The 20,416-nt window shown below is 34.3% G+C and overlaps 1 protein-coding gene across 2 annotated transcripts in view; it reads right to left on the bottom strand.

The window, feature by feature from the left end:
- The window catches only part of LOC125649268 (pleckstrin homology domain-containing family D member 1-like), a 48,951-nt gene that overhangs the window by 12,315 nt on the left and 16,220 nt on the right, over positions 1-20,416 (bottom strand). For both annotated transcript variants that reach the window (XR_008803340.1, XM_048876651.2), the window contains exons 3-11: positions 19,547-19,636; positions 8,804-8,880; positions 8,224-8,315; positions 5,488-5,540; positions 5,139-5,233; positions 4,829-4,922; positions 2,911-3,071; positions 2,730-2,820; positions 2,091-2,132 (exon numbers count right to left, since the gene is read on the bottom strand). Coding sequence is in view for 1 of the 2 variants with exons in the window: in XM_048876651.2 (XP_048732608.2) it covers positions 2,091-2,132; positions 2,730-2,820; positions 2,911-3,071; positions 4,829-4,922; positions 5,139-5,233; positions 5,488-5,540; positions 8,224-8,315; positions 8,804-8,880; positions 19,547-19,636 (795 nt within the window). In the remaining variant the exon portion in view is untranslated. The remainder of the gene's footprint in view (positions 1-2,090; positions 2,133-2,729; positions 2,821-2,910; positions 3,072-4,828; positions 4,923-5,138; positions 5,234-5,487; positions 5,541-8,223; positions 8,316-8,803; positions 8,881-19,546; positions 19,637-20,416) is intronic.

Here is a 20,416-nt window from a genome sequence, read left to right as displayed (position 1 = left end):
TTGCCCATTATACCGGTATGGTTGGTATGCCGAATATTCCCTCGGACCCTTGGGTTTATACATATTCCACTCACCCTTTGTATTAATTGTTTGATTCTATTGTGTGAAGTGTTAGTATTTTGATTCAATAAAAAGGTGTAAAATAACTTTTGTGTTGTCACTGTTGTCATGGTTACAGGTGTACCTGACTCGCGGAGCACCATGGGTTTACGTGGAATGTTCAATTAATTTTCTTGAATGTTAATTAATCTCAATAAAAATGACAAAAGCACAACTTCATTATACACATAATCTATACAAAAAGTTTGCATCAGATCTGTTCTTTGGTTTTTAAAATATACTCTAGAAACTGACCACACTCCCTCAAAATGGAAAAAAATAATCCTAACTTTCTTGAATATCAAAATATCTTAATCACAATAGCAGGTGCACAATTCATTATTCAAATAAGATCTACATACAGTTTTAATGAAATCTGTTCATCAGTATCAAAGATATCCTCTGGACAAATGATGCGTCCGGACAAACGGAGAAATAGACGAACAAGGCGATTCCAGTATCCCCCCCCCCCCCCCCCCCCCAAAACTTCGTTTGTGGGATGTATAACAATAACTAAGAAAACACTACTCCACAATGTCATGGAGCGAATTATACAAGCTAAGATACATCTCCCATACATAACAAGTGATGTCATCCGATCTATCTGGGCACAATTTCTATAAGGTATTCAATGTATAACTAAAGGAGATTGAACAATTTTGAAATTAAGATAAATGTTTATTGGAAATACTGATGAAATTGAAGAAGATCAAATGCACATAACTGGTAAATGATTAGAAGCTGACCATACTGCACTTGGGCATTTTTGGAAGAGTTACCCACCCTTGATTTTTACCAAGAGATTTTTATGAAAACATAATTTCTTTTAACATAATATGTTAATAAAATATGTTCTTCCCATAGACTTCATTGCAAACTTCCAAGGTGAAATAAATCAAGCAGTTATCAAAATTTTGTAAATTCCTTTAGTGGAATATTTTCCCTTAACAAGAGGCCCAGGGGCCTTATAGGTCACCTGAGTATCATGTAACAACCTTCCAATGTTTGAATTAGGTTTGTGTTTAAATATAAGAATTTTACTTTTGGATGGAAGAAACATTGAATAGCTATGTGGTCATGAAGTACATGTGTCATTTTTATGTTCAATCAATAATCCTTTTTAAAAAACCTAGGTCTGAGACATCATAAAGAAAAGGGTTATTTACTCCTTAAATAAAACCAATATAAGAAGATTTTCAAAGAATTTCTACATTTTCACTATATGACCAATAGAGCCCCACCCTAACACAAGAACCCCTGCCCCAGGGGCCATGAATTTCACAATTTTTAAAGAGGCATCCTTGCTCATCATTACCATGCTATTAGTTTGTCTACTTAATACCCAAAGACAGAGAAGAAGATTTTCAAAGAATTTCTACATTTTCACTATATGACCAATAGAGCCCCACCCTAACACACCAGAACCCCTGCCCCAGGGGCCATGAATTTCACAATTTTGGTAGAGGGCTCAACGCTCATTATAATTATGCCCACAGTTTGGCTTCTTGATGTCCAGGAGTAAAGAAGAAGATTTTTTAAAATTACACTCATTTTGATGGTTTTTGCCCCACCCCCTCAGGCCCCAGGGGGGCAGGGACCACGAATTTCACAATTTTTGTTCCCCTCCACCCACAGATGCTATATGCCAAAATTGGTTGAAATTGGTTCAGGGGTTTCAGAGAAGAAGCTGAAAATGTTCAAATGTTAAAGCACGACGAACGACGACGGACAAAAACAGATAGCAATAGGTCACCTGAATGAATTCAGGTGACCTAATAAACTGTTCAAAATGATACCATGATTACAAAAATACCATCATTGAATTATTACCAGTAGATATGAATTATTACCAGTAGATATGAATTATTACCAGTAGATATGAATATGTTTGTTATACAGTGAATATCTTAAATGTGTCATGTAATCCATTATCATAAAGATCTGTCCCAGGTCAGCACCGAGACATTACCGCTTGATTTTCAATGGCTTACCTTCAATTCAGCTTCTGTCATCTCCTTCTGTGTTCTGAGATCCTACAACAAATGGACATGATGGATTGAAAATCTCTTCATCCTAAAGCATTCAGTTCCTCTACATAAATCATATATGACATGATACATCCCATAATACCTGCCAAGAAAAGGCAGGAGATTCCTTTTTCATCTGATACTTATAGACACGTGAAACGTCAGTGATTTTCTTCCATTAGTGGACAAATACTGTTAACCAACTTCTATTCGTGAGCGAGAATTTTTCGCAAGGTTCACGAGAACCTCGACATTATCACACATATTTCTTACAATGAAGCAGTCCTTTCATGTCTCTTGTAATTGTTTGAGATAATCTCAATAGTGAAAATTAGTCCCCACAAACCAGTTCATCACTGGTAAATTGCAAAATAAAATCGCCACGATTAAGAGTTGGCTTACAGTATTCTGATATATGTCACAAAAATGTCACCATACATGACTTCAACAAAGATGGTCAAGCATCATTTGTATCACTTTTCAGTAATCAACAAAATTTTGCAGGTCAATAATGAGAACGGTAATATATCGGCACTGTAATATACATTTTAGCGGAGTTAAGAGTCATTCCCTTCACCTTATTATATGCCCTTATATATCTACCTTAATTGTCTCGTTAAGTTGTTGGGCTTGTTCATCAAAATGCTGCTTTTCTTCCTCGAGTATGTGAGCTTTCTCCTCATTTTCTGTTAACCTAAAATACACAATCACAGGGCATGCTCATCATATTCAGATAGCCCAGCTTCCTGTACATGACATCACAGCAGACATAGTAGCCGCGTACCTTCTCTCCGTCTCCGCCTTCTCTGCCTGAAGAAGTCTCATCTTGTTCTCTATCTTCTTCAGTTGATCCTCTACGTCACCATGTGTTGCATGTAACGTCTGCTTTTGATTTTCTTGTTCTTCCAATGTACTCATTATCCTGTGCTTTTCTTTGTCTAGAAGCTGTTGATAAATAGTTTTACATTTCCAATGTTTTTGAGTTTGATATCTTTACTGATTGAAATATGATAGCCATTTCCTCATGAATGAGAACAGTGAGCATGTGAATGTTATGAGATATGATAATAGATAATTATTAATAATAAATATAGTAAGTCTATTCAACAACTAGGAATCCTGACAGAAATGAAAGTAAAATGTAAATATAAACCAGATGTGTCAGCGTAACATGAATGCCCCCGACTGCAGTTAAGTCAAATGTAGGAAATCCATCAAAGTATAGCATTAAATGTGGTATTCAGATTGTATGTTACACACATTTAATACAACGAAAAACTCAACAACAATCCTTTATATGTTTTAACAGCCATAAAATAAATACATTAATTTTTCTACATTAAAGGGGCACAACTCCATCAAAATCAACGAACAGGAACAAAACTCAAATTCTATCTGTAACTCATCAATATACACCTGCATACAAAAAATCAATTCAATATCTCAAAATGTTTAGAAAAAGTCCGGAAAACTGGTCACAACAGTAATTTTTTTTAAGTCAAAGGGGCACAACTCCATCAAATATCAACGAACCGGAACAAAACTCAAACTAGATCTGTAACTCATCAATATATATCTGCACACAAAAAAAAAATCAGTTCAATATCTCAAGGCATTTAGAAAAAAAGTTTGAAAAAGTGGTTGCAAGATTCCAATTAGATTTTTTGTTGACATGCCCATAGAAACATAAGGGGTAAGGTACAGGGCTTGAAGCTAACTTTTTATGTCACCAGTCCAGCCAGACTGATGGGGTATAATTTCAACCAGTCCGCAGAAAAATTTACCAGTCCAACACAGAGTTTTCCAGAAATAATTAAACATATTTCGTTGATGTTATTAAAATGAAATTCAACTCAATATACCTCAGACAATATTGTAACACTCAAATATGGGATTTATACTTACGAATCAGAATAAAAAAATTCTGATTCGTCTGATATCTACAGATCGAAGCATGCCAAATGTGTATAAAATTTCATATTAAGTATATTTTCCAAAATGATGCTTTAGAAAATTAACCAGTCCCATCGGACTGACTAAAACAAATGTCGGTCAGTCCGCCAGACTTTTAGCCAGTCACAGACTGACAGGCGTATGTTAATTTCGAACCCTGAGGTACATTTAAGAAATAAATTTCATTAAAGCAAATACATGGGGGCACGGACTGCGATGCTTCATGCCAGCTTTATTTCATGAGGCCCCTTTGCTGTTGTGAAGTGTTGCAGTTCATGCCCTCGTGTATTTTAAAAATGAAATTCGTTTTTTATATTTACATTCTACTTTCATTTCTGTCGGGTTTCCCTGGCAACCATTAAAATTGATATATACTATATTTTTTTAAGATTCATGCACACATTGTACACAATCGCGTCGCATTCATGAGGACATGGCTATCATTATATTTAAGGCAAAAACATTGAAAATGTAAATATTTTACTCTGATTTTATGTGTTGGTTGCCATAGACTGTATAATTTCCTGTGTAACTGCTCGAGTTGGAATTAGATTTTTTTTAATGTCGTAATAGAATAAATCAAGACTAACTTGTGATTTAGGGCGACTGAACACAGGAAAGTCAGTGACATCACTTTGTATTTCATATATTACTTGATTTTCTGTTTTAAATTGGATCCTGTTTTGGAAGTATTTCACGGATTGGTTGATTTTCCGTTTTAAATTTGATGCCGTTTTGGCAAGTTGTACCTGTAATGCTTCTTGCTGATGTGAAATTGTTGATGACAGTTCCTGGCGATCTTTTTCCACTTCCTGCATATATTGGTTTGTGTCCTCTAGTTCCCTGTCAGAAAAGGAAATGTTCTCATTAACTCAGTCACACAGGAAGTAACAAAAACTGTTAGACACCGATATTCCTATCCACAAAACACAAAAGGTATGAAAGATACCGTGATGTATGTACCCATAAACACCTTTCGTATCTCCTTTAGATACTCTCTATCTCTATTCCATGCTGTCTATTGAGTATAGCACACCATTGGTTAGTTAACACACTTACTGTTTGACTTGATCAAATTCTTCAATCAGTTCTTGTTGGTATTTTTCAATCTTTTCTTTTTCTTTTTCCAGTTCTTGGTTTATCCTTGCAAGTTCCTGAAAGACACCATATCTGAGTTACTCAAGTACAAGTTTTTACATTTATGGAGGACAATTTTTTACAAGAAAAGCTGACAATATTGAATATTGATATAATTATGGAGTACAATTTTTTACAACAAAGCTGACAATATTGATATATTTGTGGAGTACAAGTTTTTACAGGAAAAGCTAACAATATTGATATATTTATGGAGAACAATTAAGTTTTTACAGGAAAAGCTGACAATATTGATATATTTATGGAGTACCTCAGTTTTCTCTCTTTCATCTGATAATGCCATCACCTCTGATTGCAGCTGGTCTGGAAAATGTCCATTTTCATTGCAATAAAATGTATACATGTATTTTGAATAAAACACTACTGTATTCTGAATGAATATTTATTTTAAAGCTCCTCAAAATTTGCATATCACATCATCTGGTCAGTGAATGGTGTTTTTCTTCTAACATACTTACATTGTGGTCTGCAGACACACTGTACATGTGACTATTTTTTGACCATTCAATATTCAGTCATAATACTCATAGCTATGGTTTAAAAAGAAAGGCTACAATGGGGAATCTATTTCTCAATTCATATATAATATAGCACAGGCATCTTATACACAAATACTGAACACTGCTGGGGTAAATCAATCAGGTGCTCCGAGATCCCTGGAGGAGGGAGTTCTAAGTGCACAGCCCACTTCATATATAATTACTTCAAATAAGAAGGGGGGGGGGGGTGTTTGGCTGTATTAAGTGTTGGTTTGAATGTTTATTTGGTTTTATATTGGTTTGTTTGTGTGAGTGTTTGGTTGTATTTGTGTTTGATTGATTGTGTGTCTGGTTTTATATCGGTTTGGTTGATTGTGTGTCTGGTTTTATATTGGTTTGTTTGTGTGAGTGTTTGGTTGTATTATTGTTTGTTGTATTTGTGTTTGAATGATTGTGTGTTTCTGTTTTTCGATAATTATGCCATAAAATTCCTGGATTTCAATAACATTTTCAAAATGGGATGAATTCCTAAGTTTTTCACAAACCACCACAACCAAAGACAAAACTTCTGAAAATGCTGTACTAAATTTTCAAAGCTAGTTACATGAATGTACATATAATTGAGCCTTAAATCTTTATTTCATTTTTTATTTTTTGTTGTTGGTTACATCCATTGAGCTAAAAACATGCAAATTGAATGTTGTGCATACAAACTGAATAACACACATTAGCAGTAATTGGGACTTCCATTACTCACTTCAACATATCCATGGTATTGGAGACATCAGTGTTCGACCTAACTTCAACCTACTACTTATACATACTGTCCTAATATCCCCAGCTTCGGAAACTCACTCGTTCTCATGAATAAATATTTTAAAATATCGTCCAATCAAAGTAATCGTTATAGTAATGGAACTCTTCTGTTTTTAAAGGTAGCACTAACTTAACTTTACTATCACAGCAATTGTATACCAAAATTGGGGTGAAAATGTCTTTTTGATTGGACAAATTCGCTTAGGGTTATCTATGAGCGCTCAATCAAACTGCCTCATTAATTATTCATGAGAACGAGCGAGTAGGAATGAATGGACCCATGGGTGATGGAGAGAGGAACGAAGCGTAATCAACCGTGAGTTTCAAACGATGTAATATCCCTTATTTCGATGAAATGCTTGTCATTTAAGAAGCTGTAACAGCTATGGGGCTGCTTTCTTCAACATTGGCAATATGAAGTCAGAGTTACTGTTTGTGTGGTAGTCAGAGTTACTGTTTGTGTGGTAGTCAGTTACTGTTTGTGTGGTAGTCAGTTACTGTTTGTGTGGTAGTCAGAGTTACTGTTTGTGTGGTAGTCAGTTACTGTTTGTGTGGTAGTCAGAGTTACTGTGTGTGTGGTAGTCAGAGTTACTGTTTGTGTGGTAGTCAGGGTTACTGTTTGTGTGGTAGTCAGAATTACTGTTTGTGTGGTAGTCAGTTACTGTTTGTGTGGTAGTCAGTTACTGTTTGTGTGGTAGTCAGAGTTACTGTGTGTGTGGTAGTCAGAGTTACTGTTTGTGTGGTAGTCAGTTACTGTTTGTGTGGTAGTCAGAGTTACTGTTTGTGTGGTAGTTACTGTTTGTGTGGTAGTCAGAGTTACTGTTTGTGTGGTAGTCAGAGTTACTGTTTGTGTGGTAGTCAGGGTTACTGTTTGTGTGGTAGTCAGTTACTGTTTGTGTGGTAGTCAGAGTTACTGTGTGTGTGGTAGTCAGTTACTGTTTGTGTAGTAGTCAGTTACTGTTTGTGTGGTAGTCAGTTACTGTTTGTGTGGTAGTCAGGGTTACTGTTTGTGTGGTAGTCAGGGTTACTGTTTGTGTGGTAGTCAGGGTTACTGTTTGTGTGGTAGTCAGGGTTACTGTTTGTGTGGTAGTCAGGGTTACTGTTTGTGTGGTAGTCAGAGTTACTGTTTGTGTGGTAGTCAGAGTTACTGTGTGTGTGGTAGTCAGAGTTACTGTGTGTGTGGTAGTCAGAGTTACTGTTTGTGTGGTAGTCAGTTACTGTTTGTGTGGTAGTCAGAGTTACTGTTTGTGTGGTAGTCAGGGTTACTGTTTGTGTGGTATTGATTGTTATTTCGGCATTGTGATTCAATAATGTTGCCGTCCTACCATCTTAAGTATTCCAGAGCAAAATTATGCTGGAATATATGTATACAGTAAAATATGGTTATAGCAAACCTCAAGGGCCACTCAAAAAAGTTCATTATAAGAAAACTTCATTATACAGTAAAACAGTTATAGCAAAGCTTTATAGCTAGGGTCAGCAAAAACAGTTCATTATAACAAAACTTCATTATATCCAATACAATTTTCATGATTTTCCTCTCATTGAGGAATAGATCTAACTTTGCAATAAGCGTGAATTCGTTATAAGCATGTTTTACTGTTTCTATAAAAGTTATGAATGGCAATGTGTTATTCAATTTGTCTGCACTTGTTTACAGTGAACTAATGTGAACAATCAAGGTGGATTACCAAAGTAGTCCTGCTTCTGTTTAGCCATTTGTAGTCCATGTTCCTCCAGTTGATTAATCATTTCATCTGCAAGCTTGGAACTTTTCCAAGTTCTAGAGAACAAAGTATATCTGTCAAAAATCATGCATTTCAAAGCGCATATAGTACTATTGTAATGTCCATGTTAGGACCTAATTTTCTCTTAACTGAATTATATTGCAGTCAAAAACAAACAAAAAAATGCTACACAATTTTGTAATTAGTGAAATTCATGCTACAACTACCTAATCATGCATAATATTTATATATTTACAACAAAAATTAATAATACAGTTATCACACAGAATATAGCAAGAAATTGGCAATGTTTCATGATTTCCGTGTGTAACACTAAGTTTAATTAATTTCCTGTTCTTTTATGTGCATGGCCAGTACATGAAACTAGTTAAACTTAGTACTCAATACATTTAAATACAAACTGTCATAAAATACTTCAAACAAATGAAGCAACATCTAATTATAAATAAGTTTTTAATGCTTGTTAATGATACATATAATCAAACCAGTTAAATGTGTTGGTAAATGTGTAGAGAGTACAAACATGCGTTTGGATTTCTGTAACATGTCAATCCATTTGTCCCGATCAAAGCTATTGTCTGCTGCCAACAGAAGTTTCCCCTTCAACAAACAAAAATAAAGCAAATGTCTCTAAAACTGAAAATAAAAATCCACAATAAGGCCACTTCAACTTAATTGATAGATTATCATCCCCGTCCGCCCCTCAAAAATTGGCCTGCCCCGAATTTTTTTATTTTGCGAAACTTGCGATTTCCAGAATATTTTCATGTCCGATTCCGGTATTTACACTTCTTGTTTACATTTCCAGTAAAGGAACGTGAAAAGCCACGTGAAGAAAATAGATCTATATGGTTTTCTTAATTTCTCGTGTTCTTACAGACGTAAATCTTGAAGAAGTTAGGTATATTTCTGTTATATCCTTAAATTAAAGTTTAACCTGGAATTAGTGTATGAAAATAGCATAGATTGATATCCATCTGCCATTAAATGATAAGGATCTGTTGAAAAAAAACTCGTTTGTCTTTAATATTTTTCTCAGAAAATAAAAATTAAAAAATAAAATCCTCCCACACGCCCCATACTTTTTGCTGACCCTGGATGATAATCTACTAATTAAGTTGAATTGGCCTGATGCACAGTAATACATCCTTACAAACACTAATAGTTCTAAATTATAAAATAGCTTATAGTCAATGACTCTAAAACTGTAGGTATACATATCTGTCGAAAAGAATATTTACATACATACAAAAAATACACTGCAATGATGTTGGCATATAGTAATGAATTAGCTCTACAGTATTCTATGATATTGGATATACGGTGAAACCTACAGTCTCATTCAGTGTGCTCAGGGAGAAATATCACAGCATGAAGAACATGGGAAAAGAGCATTGGGATAAAAAAAAAAAGTTCGGAATACACAGACAAACAAATTAATGAATTTCCATTTGACAGTTTGAGCTGTATATTTTATGGCTTTACACAACCAATACATTAACGACATGTATCTTGCTTCAGCAACAAAGATGATGTAACATGAATCTCACTAAACTTAATTCAAAAGCTTTCCTGACAGGACTATAATACCTCCATCATCAAAACTGGGCATAAATTGGAAACAGTATAATTGATAAGGATCATTCTTATTTCCATGTATATTTGTGAAATATAGTGACTCCACCCAAGACAAATCATTTGATGGCCCAGAGATTGCCTATATCTCAAAGTCCAGTTTACTTAACCTTTGACCTCCCCCCCCCCCAAACTGACAGGGATCATTCTCATCCCATGAGGAGCTTATATGTGTTAAGTACAGTAACCCAGCTGCTGTCTAAGTCCCTTGGAGATCCGGGTTAGAATAGGTCCTCACTACCCATTGCTTGTTGTAAGAGGCGACTAAATAGGGCAGTCCTTTGGACGAGACCACAAAAACCGAAGCCACATGTCAAAGCAGGTGTGCCACGATAAAGATCCCTCCCTGCTTAAAGTCCGCAAGCGCTGAGCATAGGCCTGAATTTTGCAGCCCTTCACCAGCAATGGTGACTTCTCCATAACCAGGTGGTCAAGGAATATCACACAAACCCCAGAAACAGTTTTCTTATATCAAGTGTCCAGTTTGCTTGACCTTTGACTTCAAAAGCACTTGCAATGGTCAACTCTTGTCCCATGCATTCACCATCAGGTGTTAGTTAATAAGGATGAATGCTACATCAGAGATATGTATATTTTGAAATTGAAAACTTTCAAAATTTACTTTATTTAGTCAAAAAATGTAGTTTTAGTAGAAAGCAATCTGGGAAAACTTTGAAACCCCTGCTGAACTCGAACCCGTGATCTACAGTTCAGCAGCTGATGTGCTAACCTACTGAGCTACTCATGCAGGTAGGCAGTGATATTTGAAATGAAAAGACAAATATTGTTGATATTTATATTTTCATTCATGTTTCAAAAGGAAGTTGGCCATTACGACGATCTAGAGTACTTCCTTAAATCAATTCACCTTCAACAAGTATTCAAATGATAGATTTGTAAACTTTGTAACTGCAGGATGAACTGATGGATTTCACATTTGATCCTGGCCTTGTTCCATGTATTCACCGTGATGCAAGTTGAATTATTTCAGCATGAAATGAAATAGTAACTTTTTAAAATAAGTTAAACATTTTCTTTTATACATTTCATGTTTACTTAATCTTTCTTTTTTTTTTTTTTTACTCTTGATCAATAAGAGTCATTACTTCAGTTTCTTGTTGACCTTTGGACTCCAAAATCACTACAGGATGATCAATAGGCATCATTTCCATACTTCAATGTATTGTTGACCTTTGACCTTTTGACTCCAGAATCACTAGTGAATGGTCCAAGTTGTAAGGTAAATCAATTCAACTTCAGAAATTAATTAACAGCTTTTAAAATTTCTGCAGCTGATGGCCAGAAGGACAAGGAGATTTCTATATAATTATGCATAGTATATATGGAGCAAACACAGCTTTTACAATTCCTCAGTAATTACAAATTTAGTCAGGCTTTATCCCTTAACACTACAGCCAGTTCCAGTTACAGTAAAACATGTTTAGAGTGAAGTGCTGGGGACGAACTATTTTGATTTGTTATAAAATAATTCGTTATATCCAACAAGTTTATGATATGTTAAAGAATTACAGGGAATAAAAACAACTTCACTGTAAGTGTGAATTCATTATAAGTGTGTTCTCTGTAACCGTGTTTTACTGTAAGTGTGAATTCATTATAAGTGTGTTCTCTGTAACCGTGTTTTACTGTAAGTGTGAATTCATTATAAGTGTGTTCTCTGTAACCTTGTTTTACTGTAAGTGTGAATTCATTATAAGTGTGTTCACTGTAATCGTGTCTTACTGTAAGTGTGAATTCATTATAAGTAATGTTCACTGTAACCGTGTTTTCCTGAAAATGTGAATTCATTATAAGTGTGTTCTTTATAAGCATGTTTTACTGTACAGATACTTACTATATAATTACATTCTTTACAAAACAACACCTGCTTATTGTCTTGACAAATTTTGTCCCCTTCATTTTTGTGAGAGATAAAGTATTCTCGAGTTGCACAGCGCTTTCATCTGTACAGTATCATATGTATCATGCTTGTATCATAAAAATTCCCTAAATTAACCTGGTTAAGATTTAATATTGTCTGCAATTTTTGTTGTTGTGATCAAATTAGCACGAAATCAGGCAGCCATTATGCCTTATATATTAAGCACCAGGTATTCATAAACCACGTTTGAAGCAAATTAGGAAAAGCCACGTGTTAATTCTTGATTTTAAGGAATATTGTTTATGTTATTTGTAATAAAAAGTATAAAAAGAAAGGAAGTATTGGATAATTTGTGAAAGCTGCTAAAACAATCAGGCAGAAATTAACCACATGGGTCCATATAGCTATATTCTCCATAATACAGTAAAACACAGTTATAGTGAACCTCTAGGGCCAGCGAAAAACAGATCGATATAACCAAACTTCATTATACAGTAAAACATGGTTATAGCTAACTTTTAGCCAGAAAAAACAGTTCATTGATTATCGCTAAACTTAATTATATCCAATATAATTTTCGTTATTTTCCTCTCATAGGGCAATAAATATCATTTCGCAATAAGAACGAAATTGTTATAAGCATGTTTATTATAAATATGTTTTACTGTACAAATTAACAACCTCAAAATTTATTCCTAATTATGTTTATGTGTCGAGTTGAAGGTCAGTGTACTTTTATCAAGATGTATAATACTTTTGATACAACATATCATGGTTATCGCTAATAAAATATTAGAATAAACATATTAAGCATTATACAAATCTATATATACACCTCGCACCATTTATATTGAAGTCACTTGCATTGAAATATTGGTTGTTTGAAAATCAAATTAAATACTCAACCATAAAGTCTGCATTTCTTTGCTTTACACTAAAATCGCTTAACATATTTTAAAATAACTTGATTTATTAAAAAATTTAATTTACAGTGGGCTAAAGCGATAATTATAAATACATGGTTATCATAACAGTAAACTAATGAAGTCTGAAATTATAGCACTGTGGAAAAGGTCAAGCATTTAACTGTTTGTTTATAACACAGCAGGTACCATACAGGATTTTCATATGAATTTTCACACCAATTAATTCTAATTTATAGGATAGTAATGACCTGCTCTATTCAGTAGAGCTATTTGTGTGATTATAAATATCTAAGAAATCTAAATACATTTGTTAAAAAGTTCTTGGTGGGGTTTTTTAAATTAAAGTTTCAAAAGATTTTTGAAAATGCTAATTAAGAGAGCTTCAGTATTGAAGATTTAGCTAAAAAGCCAAGTCAACAGATTGGAAAGCATAAATGTCTTACATATTAAAATGAAAAATATGGAAGATGCAACATCAAAAGTTTTTATTATAACGTCTGTAGAGATTTTATCTAGTATTAAACTTATATTTATGTTATACTTTGATTTGACCTTTTGTAGCCATTAGGAGAGGGCTAACACTGGTTTTATCCTGCACCCCAACACCATTCAGTATTGGATAAATCATTGCTTATATTAAACTGCAATTTGATTTAAATATGTTAACAATTTAATTTCCATTAGAATCTACTTATTTCATTTATATCACACTTTGCTTATATTGAAAAGTTGAAATGTTGGATTCCCAGAACTTCAAGATACCAGAAGTCAGCTGTGCATGTACAGTGTGTTTAAGAATAATATACAGTATAATCCAGATCACATGGTCATAAAGGACTGAATGAAACAGTTCATATCAAAGTTATGTATATGCTCCTATAGTTTCTGCAATAACTTTCACAGGTCTTGACATATGAATTTCACTGTTGCAGGATGGAAATGAACACAATTTTCTCTTTCACAGTGATTTCTATTTGTAATTTCTTTTCCATCACATACAAAATATAAATTTTTAAGATATATATACCATGGGTTCTAGAGATAAAGTATTCACTGATGAGTTCAAGATATTTATACTTGAAATAAGGGTTCAATAATACTAAGTGAATATTTTTTGAAAAGTCTACGAAAGCTTTCTGTAAAATTGCACTTGGCAGCTCTCCATCTCCATAATTTTAACATGAACCCCCGATAGTTTCATTTTTAAACTTTAAATTCTAGGATATAATGATGTTGATTTCATGACTCTCAAAAATAGTTTTAGACTTTGAAAATTTTTATGGTAACTCAGACAAAATCATTTATTTTTAACATTTATTAAGAGTTTAAGTGCACAAAGGTCACAACTGGTTTACTATAAGATTAAGAGGTATCATGAACATTTACATAAATGTGACATTATTACGCAAGCATTCGTTTCAAATTCAGCAACAGTGCGTTTTCGATGTGAGGAGTTACATCGTTATACAATAAAACAATTACAACAGTCATTATCAGGCTATATATAGTCAAGGTAACACCCCCCCCCCCCCCAAGGGTCTGTGCGAGCTATTATTACCCTCAGCACACCAGGTTGGGCACAGCCTCTCTGGGAAAATATTTTGGATTTAACGATAGGTATAATAATTGTATATTATAATTGCACATTTATCATGCAGATTTAATCGTGCTTATTATAAACTATATATTTGAAACAGCTAGCTTTGTTAAAATTTAATTGCCAAAAAAAAAGTCAAATTCAATTCCATCTGACTTATTGCATGTAATAAGTACTAACGTCGCCACTTATATATCTGATTTTTTAAATTGTCTGACATAAGTAGATAATAAAGATAGACTTCGAAAAATTTCCTGGCATCGACTTTCATACTCTGAGAAACTAACATTCATAGATTTCAAGATACTAAATTCTTCTAATTCAGACTGTACAAAAAGTATCCTCTAGACAAATGCCTCAGACAACTAAACACAAAGGGAAACTATAAAATTTAAATTAGAGTTTGCTAGATGAGTAAGATCTACAGTGAAACACACATAGAGCGGAATGATGGTGATGAACAATTTCTACTGTTAAATCCAGACTCCGCTAGTGTTAGGTGACCAGTGACACGCGTATCATGAAATGAGTGAAACACTGATGTTCCCGTACGGCAGCTAAGTAACAGAAATTTCCTGTCATAAAGAATACACATGTGAAATATGAAAGCCCTATAACTAACAATTCAAAAGTTATGACCAAAGGTAAATCTTTCAAAATTAGGTCAAATTCCCAGGTCAAGGTCATTAAAAATTAGGCACCAAAAGAAAGGTCCTGTCAAAAGGAATTAAACATGGGAACTATATAAAAGTCCTATCACTAACCATACAAAAGTTATGGCCAAGTTTCAAGTTTTTCAAAAGTAGGTCAAACTCCAAGGTGAAATGACAAACATTTTGGTACCAAAAGCAACTTTTAGGTATTTTCACAAGAAATATACATGAAATAGGAAAGCCTTATTATCACCATCCATTCAAATCTTGTGACCAAGGTTATTTAAGATTTTGCAAACAGACAGAGAGACCAAAAACTATATACCCTCAAATTTCTGATTACAGGGGAGTATAAAAAGAAGATTTTTATACCATAAACCAAATTTATATAATTTTCCAATAGTAATTTCAATTTCCTCTGCAGCCATGCCAAAATGGGTACAAAACAAAGAATAAGATGATACGATACACAATATAATAAATATGTATATATGAGAGGATTACATATGACAAAAGACCAGCTATAGTCAGCTTTTGGTGAATGTTAAAGTATATATATCAAGTATACTTACATTGACCTTGTAGCAAATAAACAAAACAGCAAAATTTAAATCACTTAACATCAGCAGATTTGTGGTTGGTTTCAATCTGTGGTAGGTTGTTTTTTTCTAATCACATACATGTACTATAAAATCAAATTATACAGAAGTGGTATGGCAGATATGATAGCCTGTCTAACAAACTTCCAAAAATATTTTAAAACAATGATAAAAAAAAAAAAAAAAAAACACAACGAAGGATGATATATGGAATGTGTCTAATTAGGCCAATTCAACTTAATTGATAGATTATCATCCCCGCCCACCCCTAAGACATCGGCCCGCCCCCAATTTTTTTTATATTTTGCGAAACTTCGCAAAATTTTCATGTCCGACTCCGATATTTACACTTCTTGTTTAGATTTCCGGTATAGCAACGTGAAAAGCCACGTGAAGAAAATATCATTAGAATGTGGTTTTCTTAATTTCTCACATTCTTGCGGGCGTAAATGAAAGGAAGGGATTAATGTTCTTCATATCTTGAAGAAGTTCCGTATGTTTTTGTGTTTGAAATTAAAGCTTAACCTTGAATTCGTCTCTGAAATAAGCATAGATCGATATCCATCTGGCATTAAATGATACACTTCTGTTGACAAAAACTCTCGTTTGTCATTAATATTTTTCTCAGAAAATAAAAAATAAAAAAAATAAAATCCTCCTACCCGCTCCATAGTGTTTGGTGACCCTGGATGATAATCTACTAATTAAGTTGAATTGGCCTTACGGGGCGTAACCTTAACCTGTCTTTTGGCACACTTCAAAATATGAGCTGGATTTTATGCAAAAATTGAAAACTGAAAAAAAAAAATCAAGCACAGATCGGGGAAAGGGGGTGTCTGGACCCTCCCTGAAATTTGCATTTTTAGCATATACCATCATAATCTATGTTAAATTGAGTTGTTCCAATTCGAGTGCTATGCAATGAGAACATAATCAAATCATCACAAAATCATCATGATATAATTTTGAACAGAGTCAGAAGAACGTGCACCGCATCAATCTGTTAGATATGTGTTTCTATCATTTATAATTTACATAATTAGCAGTGGTTGATGTAACAATTTTATTCATAATTTCCATGTTTAACCATAGGTGAGTGACTAACGGTATTATATCATACCATATACTTTATATGCTGCTGCGTTGTCATAAAATCATTGACTTTGGTATAGTTTATACTGTCACTACTTTGTTCATCATTAGAAGTGCCTGAGAAGAACTTGTACAATCATTTATCAGACAGGGAAACTGAGGATATAAATATTTCAATCAAGTCTCTTTTAGCTAAATAACACCTAGCTCCTACTAGAAAACACCAGCACATGACAACAAGAGGCCCACAGGCCTTATCGGTCACCTGAGTACTAGTGAAAAAGTATCACTACTCCCACAGGCCTATCGGTCACCTGAGTACTAGTGAAAAAGTATCACTACTCCCACAGGCCTTATCGGTCACCTGAGTACTAGTGAAAAAGTATCACTACTCCCACAGGCCTTATCGGTCACCTGAGTACTAGTGAAAAAGTATCACTACTCCCACAGGCCTTATCGGTCACCTGAGTACTAGTGAAAAAGTATCACTACTCCCACAGGCCTTATCGGTCACCTGAGTACTAGTGAAAAAGTATCACTCCCAAGGACAATGAAAAGACTATCTAAGCTAAATTCTAATGTTCAGCAACAGTATACAATAAGATGTGTTCTTAAAACTTCACTGCCCTCAAAAGTGCATACACTGATGAAAGGCTTTAAATAATATAATAGGTGTATTGACATTAAAACATTAAAAGATATGACTAATTTGGACCCATCCCAGAGTCAAAACCCTGGGTTGTAAAATTACCATGTTTTGTACATCGATCCTTTTCTGCTATTCCTAAGTATGCATTTAGATTTTATACAGTATCAGCAAACTTGCAAGTAAATACTCTATACTAAGTTTGGCCCCACCCTGGAGTCAGAACCCCCACCCTGGGGATCATCAGATTTACAATTTTGGTAAAGGACTACCTGCTCTTTCTAAATATCCATTTAGTATCAATAACACTAAAGAAGATGTTATTTAAGTGTTTTACACATAAACACTATATAGTAAGTTTGACCCCGCCCTTGGGTCAGAACCACTACCCAGGGATAATGAAAATTACAATTTGGGTAGAGACTTTCCTGTTCTACATCACTATGCATTTAGTTTGTCTTAAACATGCACGGTTGTAGAGAAGATTTTTGAAAATTGGTCAATTTTAGGCAGTTTTTGTCCCACCCCTAAGGCCCCAAGGGTGCAGGAATCCTGAAATTTACAATTTATGTTCCCCTTCTTCCAAAGATGTGTCATACCAAATTTGAAAAGAATAGGAATGATAGTTATCAAGAAGTTAAAAATGTCTATCGTTCACATATTTAATAACTGAGACCATTTTGGCCCCACCCTGATACCAATCCCCTACCCTTGGGATCATCAAATTTAAAGTTTTGGTATAGGACTACCTGTTCTATCTAAATATCTATTTACTTTCAATTTAGTATCAATAGCACTAAAGAAGATATTATTTAAGTGTTTTACACATAAACAATATATACCATGCAAGTTTGGCCCCGCCCTGGGGTCAGAATCCCTACCCTGGGGATAATGAAAGTTACAATTTTGGTAGACGCCTTCCTGCTTTACATCACTATGCATTCAGTTTTTCTTACACTTGTGCGGTTTTTGAGAAGAAGATTTTTGAAAATTGGTCAATTTTGGGCAGTTTTTGCCCCGCCCCAAGGGCTCCGGGGGTACTAGAGTCTTGAAATTTACAATTTATGTCCACCTTGTCCCAAAGATGCTTCATGCTGAATATGAAAAGAATGGACTCGTAGTTATCAAGAAGTTAAAAAACGCATGACGATGGACGACAACCAATTGCAATAAAAAGTTAAGAATTCATATCTTGCATCTCTTGTCTCCTGGACATAGTTGAAAAAATCAGATTTAATTACAGTATCAGTCTTGTAGGTATTTCAACTGGCCCAACCCCTTTTGTATTGTTTTAATGATCATTGTCCATAATGCTCAAATGTGCATTTTAATTTGGTTCTTAAGGAGAACATTTTTAAAGACTTTTTTCTATTTATTATAGTTATGTAAAACTTTGATCCCCTATTGTGGCCCCATTCTAACTCCAGGGGTCATGAGTTAAACAAACTTGAATCTGCACTATGTCAGGAAGCTTTCATGTAAATCTCAGCTTTTGTGGCTCAGTGCTTGTTGAGAAGAAGATTCTTAAAGATTTCCCCTATATATTTCTATGTAAAACTTTGATCCTCTATTATGGCCCCATCCAACCCCCGGGGGCCATGATTTGAACAAACTTGAATCTGTCAGGAAGCTTTCATGTAAATTTCAGCTCTTCTGTCTTGGTGGTTCTTGAGAAGATTTTTAAATGACCCCCATCCTATTTTTGCATTTTTGAAGGGGGCATTGCCCTTCATTTGAACAAACTAGAAAGCCCTTCACCCAAGGATGCTTTTGGCCAATTTGGTTATAATTAGCCCAGTGGTTCTGGAGAAGAAGTCGAAAATGTAAAAAGTTTACAGATATGACAGACAACAGACGATCAGAAAAGCTCACTTGAGCTTTCCGCTCAGGCGAGCTAAAAACAATGCATTAAAAAAAGTACAGAATTACCACGAACAAAACACGAGTAAATGCTAATACATTAGATTCCATTTTAACACCAAATAAATATCAATTTAAAGTATATACACGTGACTTAAACACTTATGTGAAACTATTACACTGCAAGGTTTTTATTAATCCTTAAAAATACACTTTGTTCTAGAGCACAGCTTGCGACAGTGGCAACTTTATTGTGAATTTTAACATACTGTAATTGTTAAAAACATCAACAACAAAATTCTATACATGGTTGATTCTACATAGTTATAAATACCAGTATACATTTTTCTCAGCATATACCTATCAGGAAACTTACAGCTATTTCGGCACTTTCTAAAGAGATGGCATAGGGCTGACCATTCTCTCGAACTGCTTCAATTGTACACTCACCAAGGGGGATAATTCCCTACAACGAAACAAGGACCAAACAATAAACGGTCAAACTAAATCTAAAATACATCTGGTCACTCTATAGTGCTCTGTATCTCTTTCTTTCTCTATCTCCATTTTCTATCTCTCTCTCTCTCTCTTTCTTTCTCTATTTCCATTTTCTATCTCTCTCTCTCTCTTTCATTCTCTATCTCCATTTTCTATATCGTTCTCTCTTTCTTTCTCTATCTCCATTTCTATCTCTCTTTCTTTTTCCATCTCCATTTTCTCTATCTTTCTCTCTTTCTTCCTCTATCTCCATTTTCTATCTCTCTCTTTCTTTCTCTATCTCCATTTCTATCTCTCTTTCTTTCTCCATCTCCATTTTCTCTATCTTTCTCTCTTTCTCTTTCCATTTCTATCTCTCTCTCTTTCTCTCTCTATCTCCATTTCTATCTCTCTCTTTCTCTATTTCCATTTCCTATATCTTTCTCTTTCTTTCTCTATCTCCATTTTCTATATATATCTCTTTCTATCTCTGTCTCCATTTTCTATCTCTCTCTCTCTCTTTCTCTCTCTATCTCCATTTCTATCTCTCTCTTTCTTTCTCTATCTCCATTTCTATCTCTCTCTCTTTCTTTCTCTATCTCCATTTCTATCTCTCTCTTTCTTTCTCTCTCTATCTCCATTTTCTATCTCTCTCTCTCTCTTTCTCTCTCTGTCTCCATTTTCTATCTCTCTCTCTCTCTTTCTCTCTATCTCCATTTTCTATCTCTCTCTCTCTTTCTCTATCTCCATTTTCTATCTCTCTCTCTCT

This window comes from Ostrea edulis, chromosome 5 (assembly GCF_947568905.1).
Source record: "Ostrea edulis chromosome 5, xbOstEdul1.1, whole genome shotgun sequence".
Lineage (NCBI taxonomy): Eukaryota > Metazoa > Mollusca > Bivalvia > Ostreida > Ostreidae > Ostrea > Ostrea edulis.
This window is presented reverse-complemented; position numbering and strand designations above follow the sequence as displayed.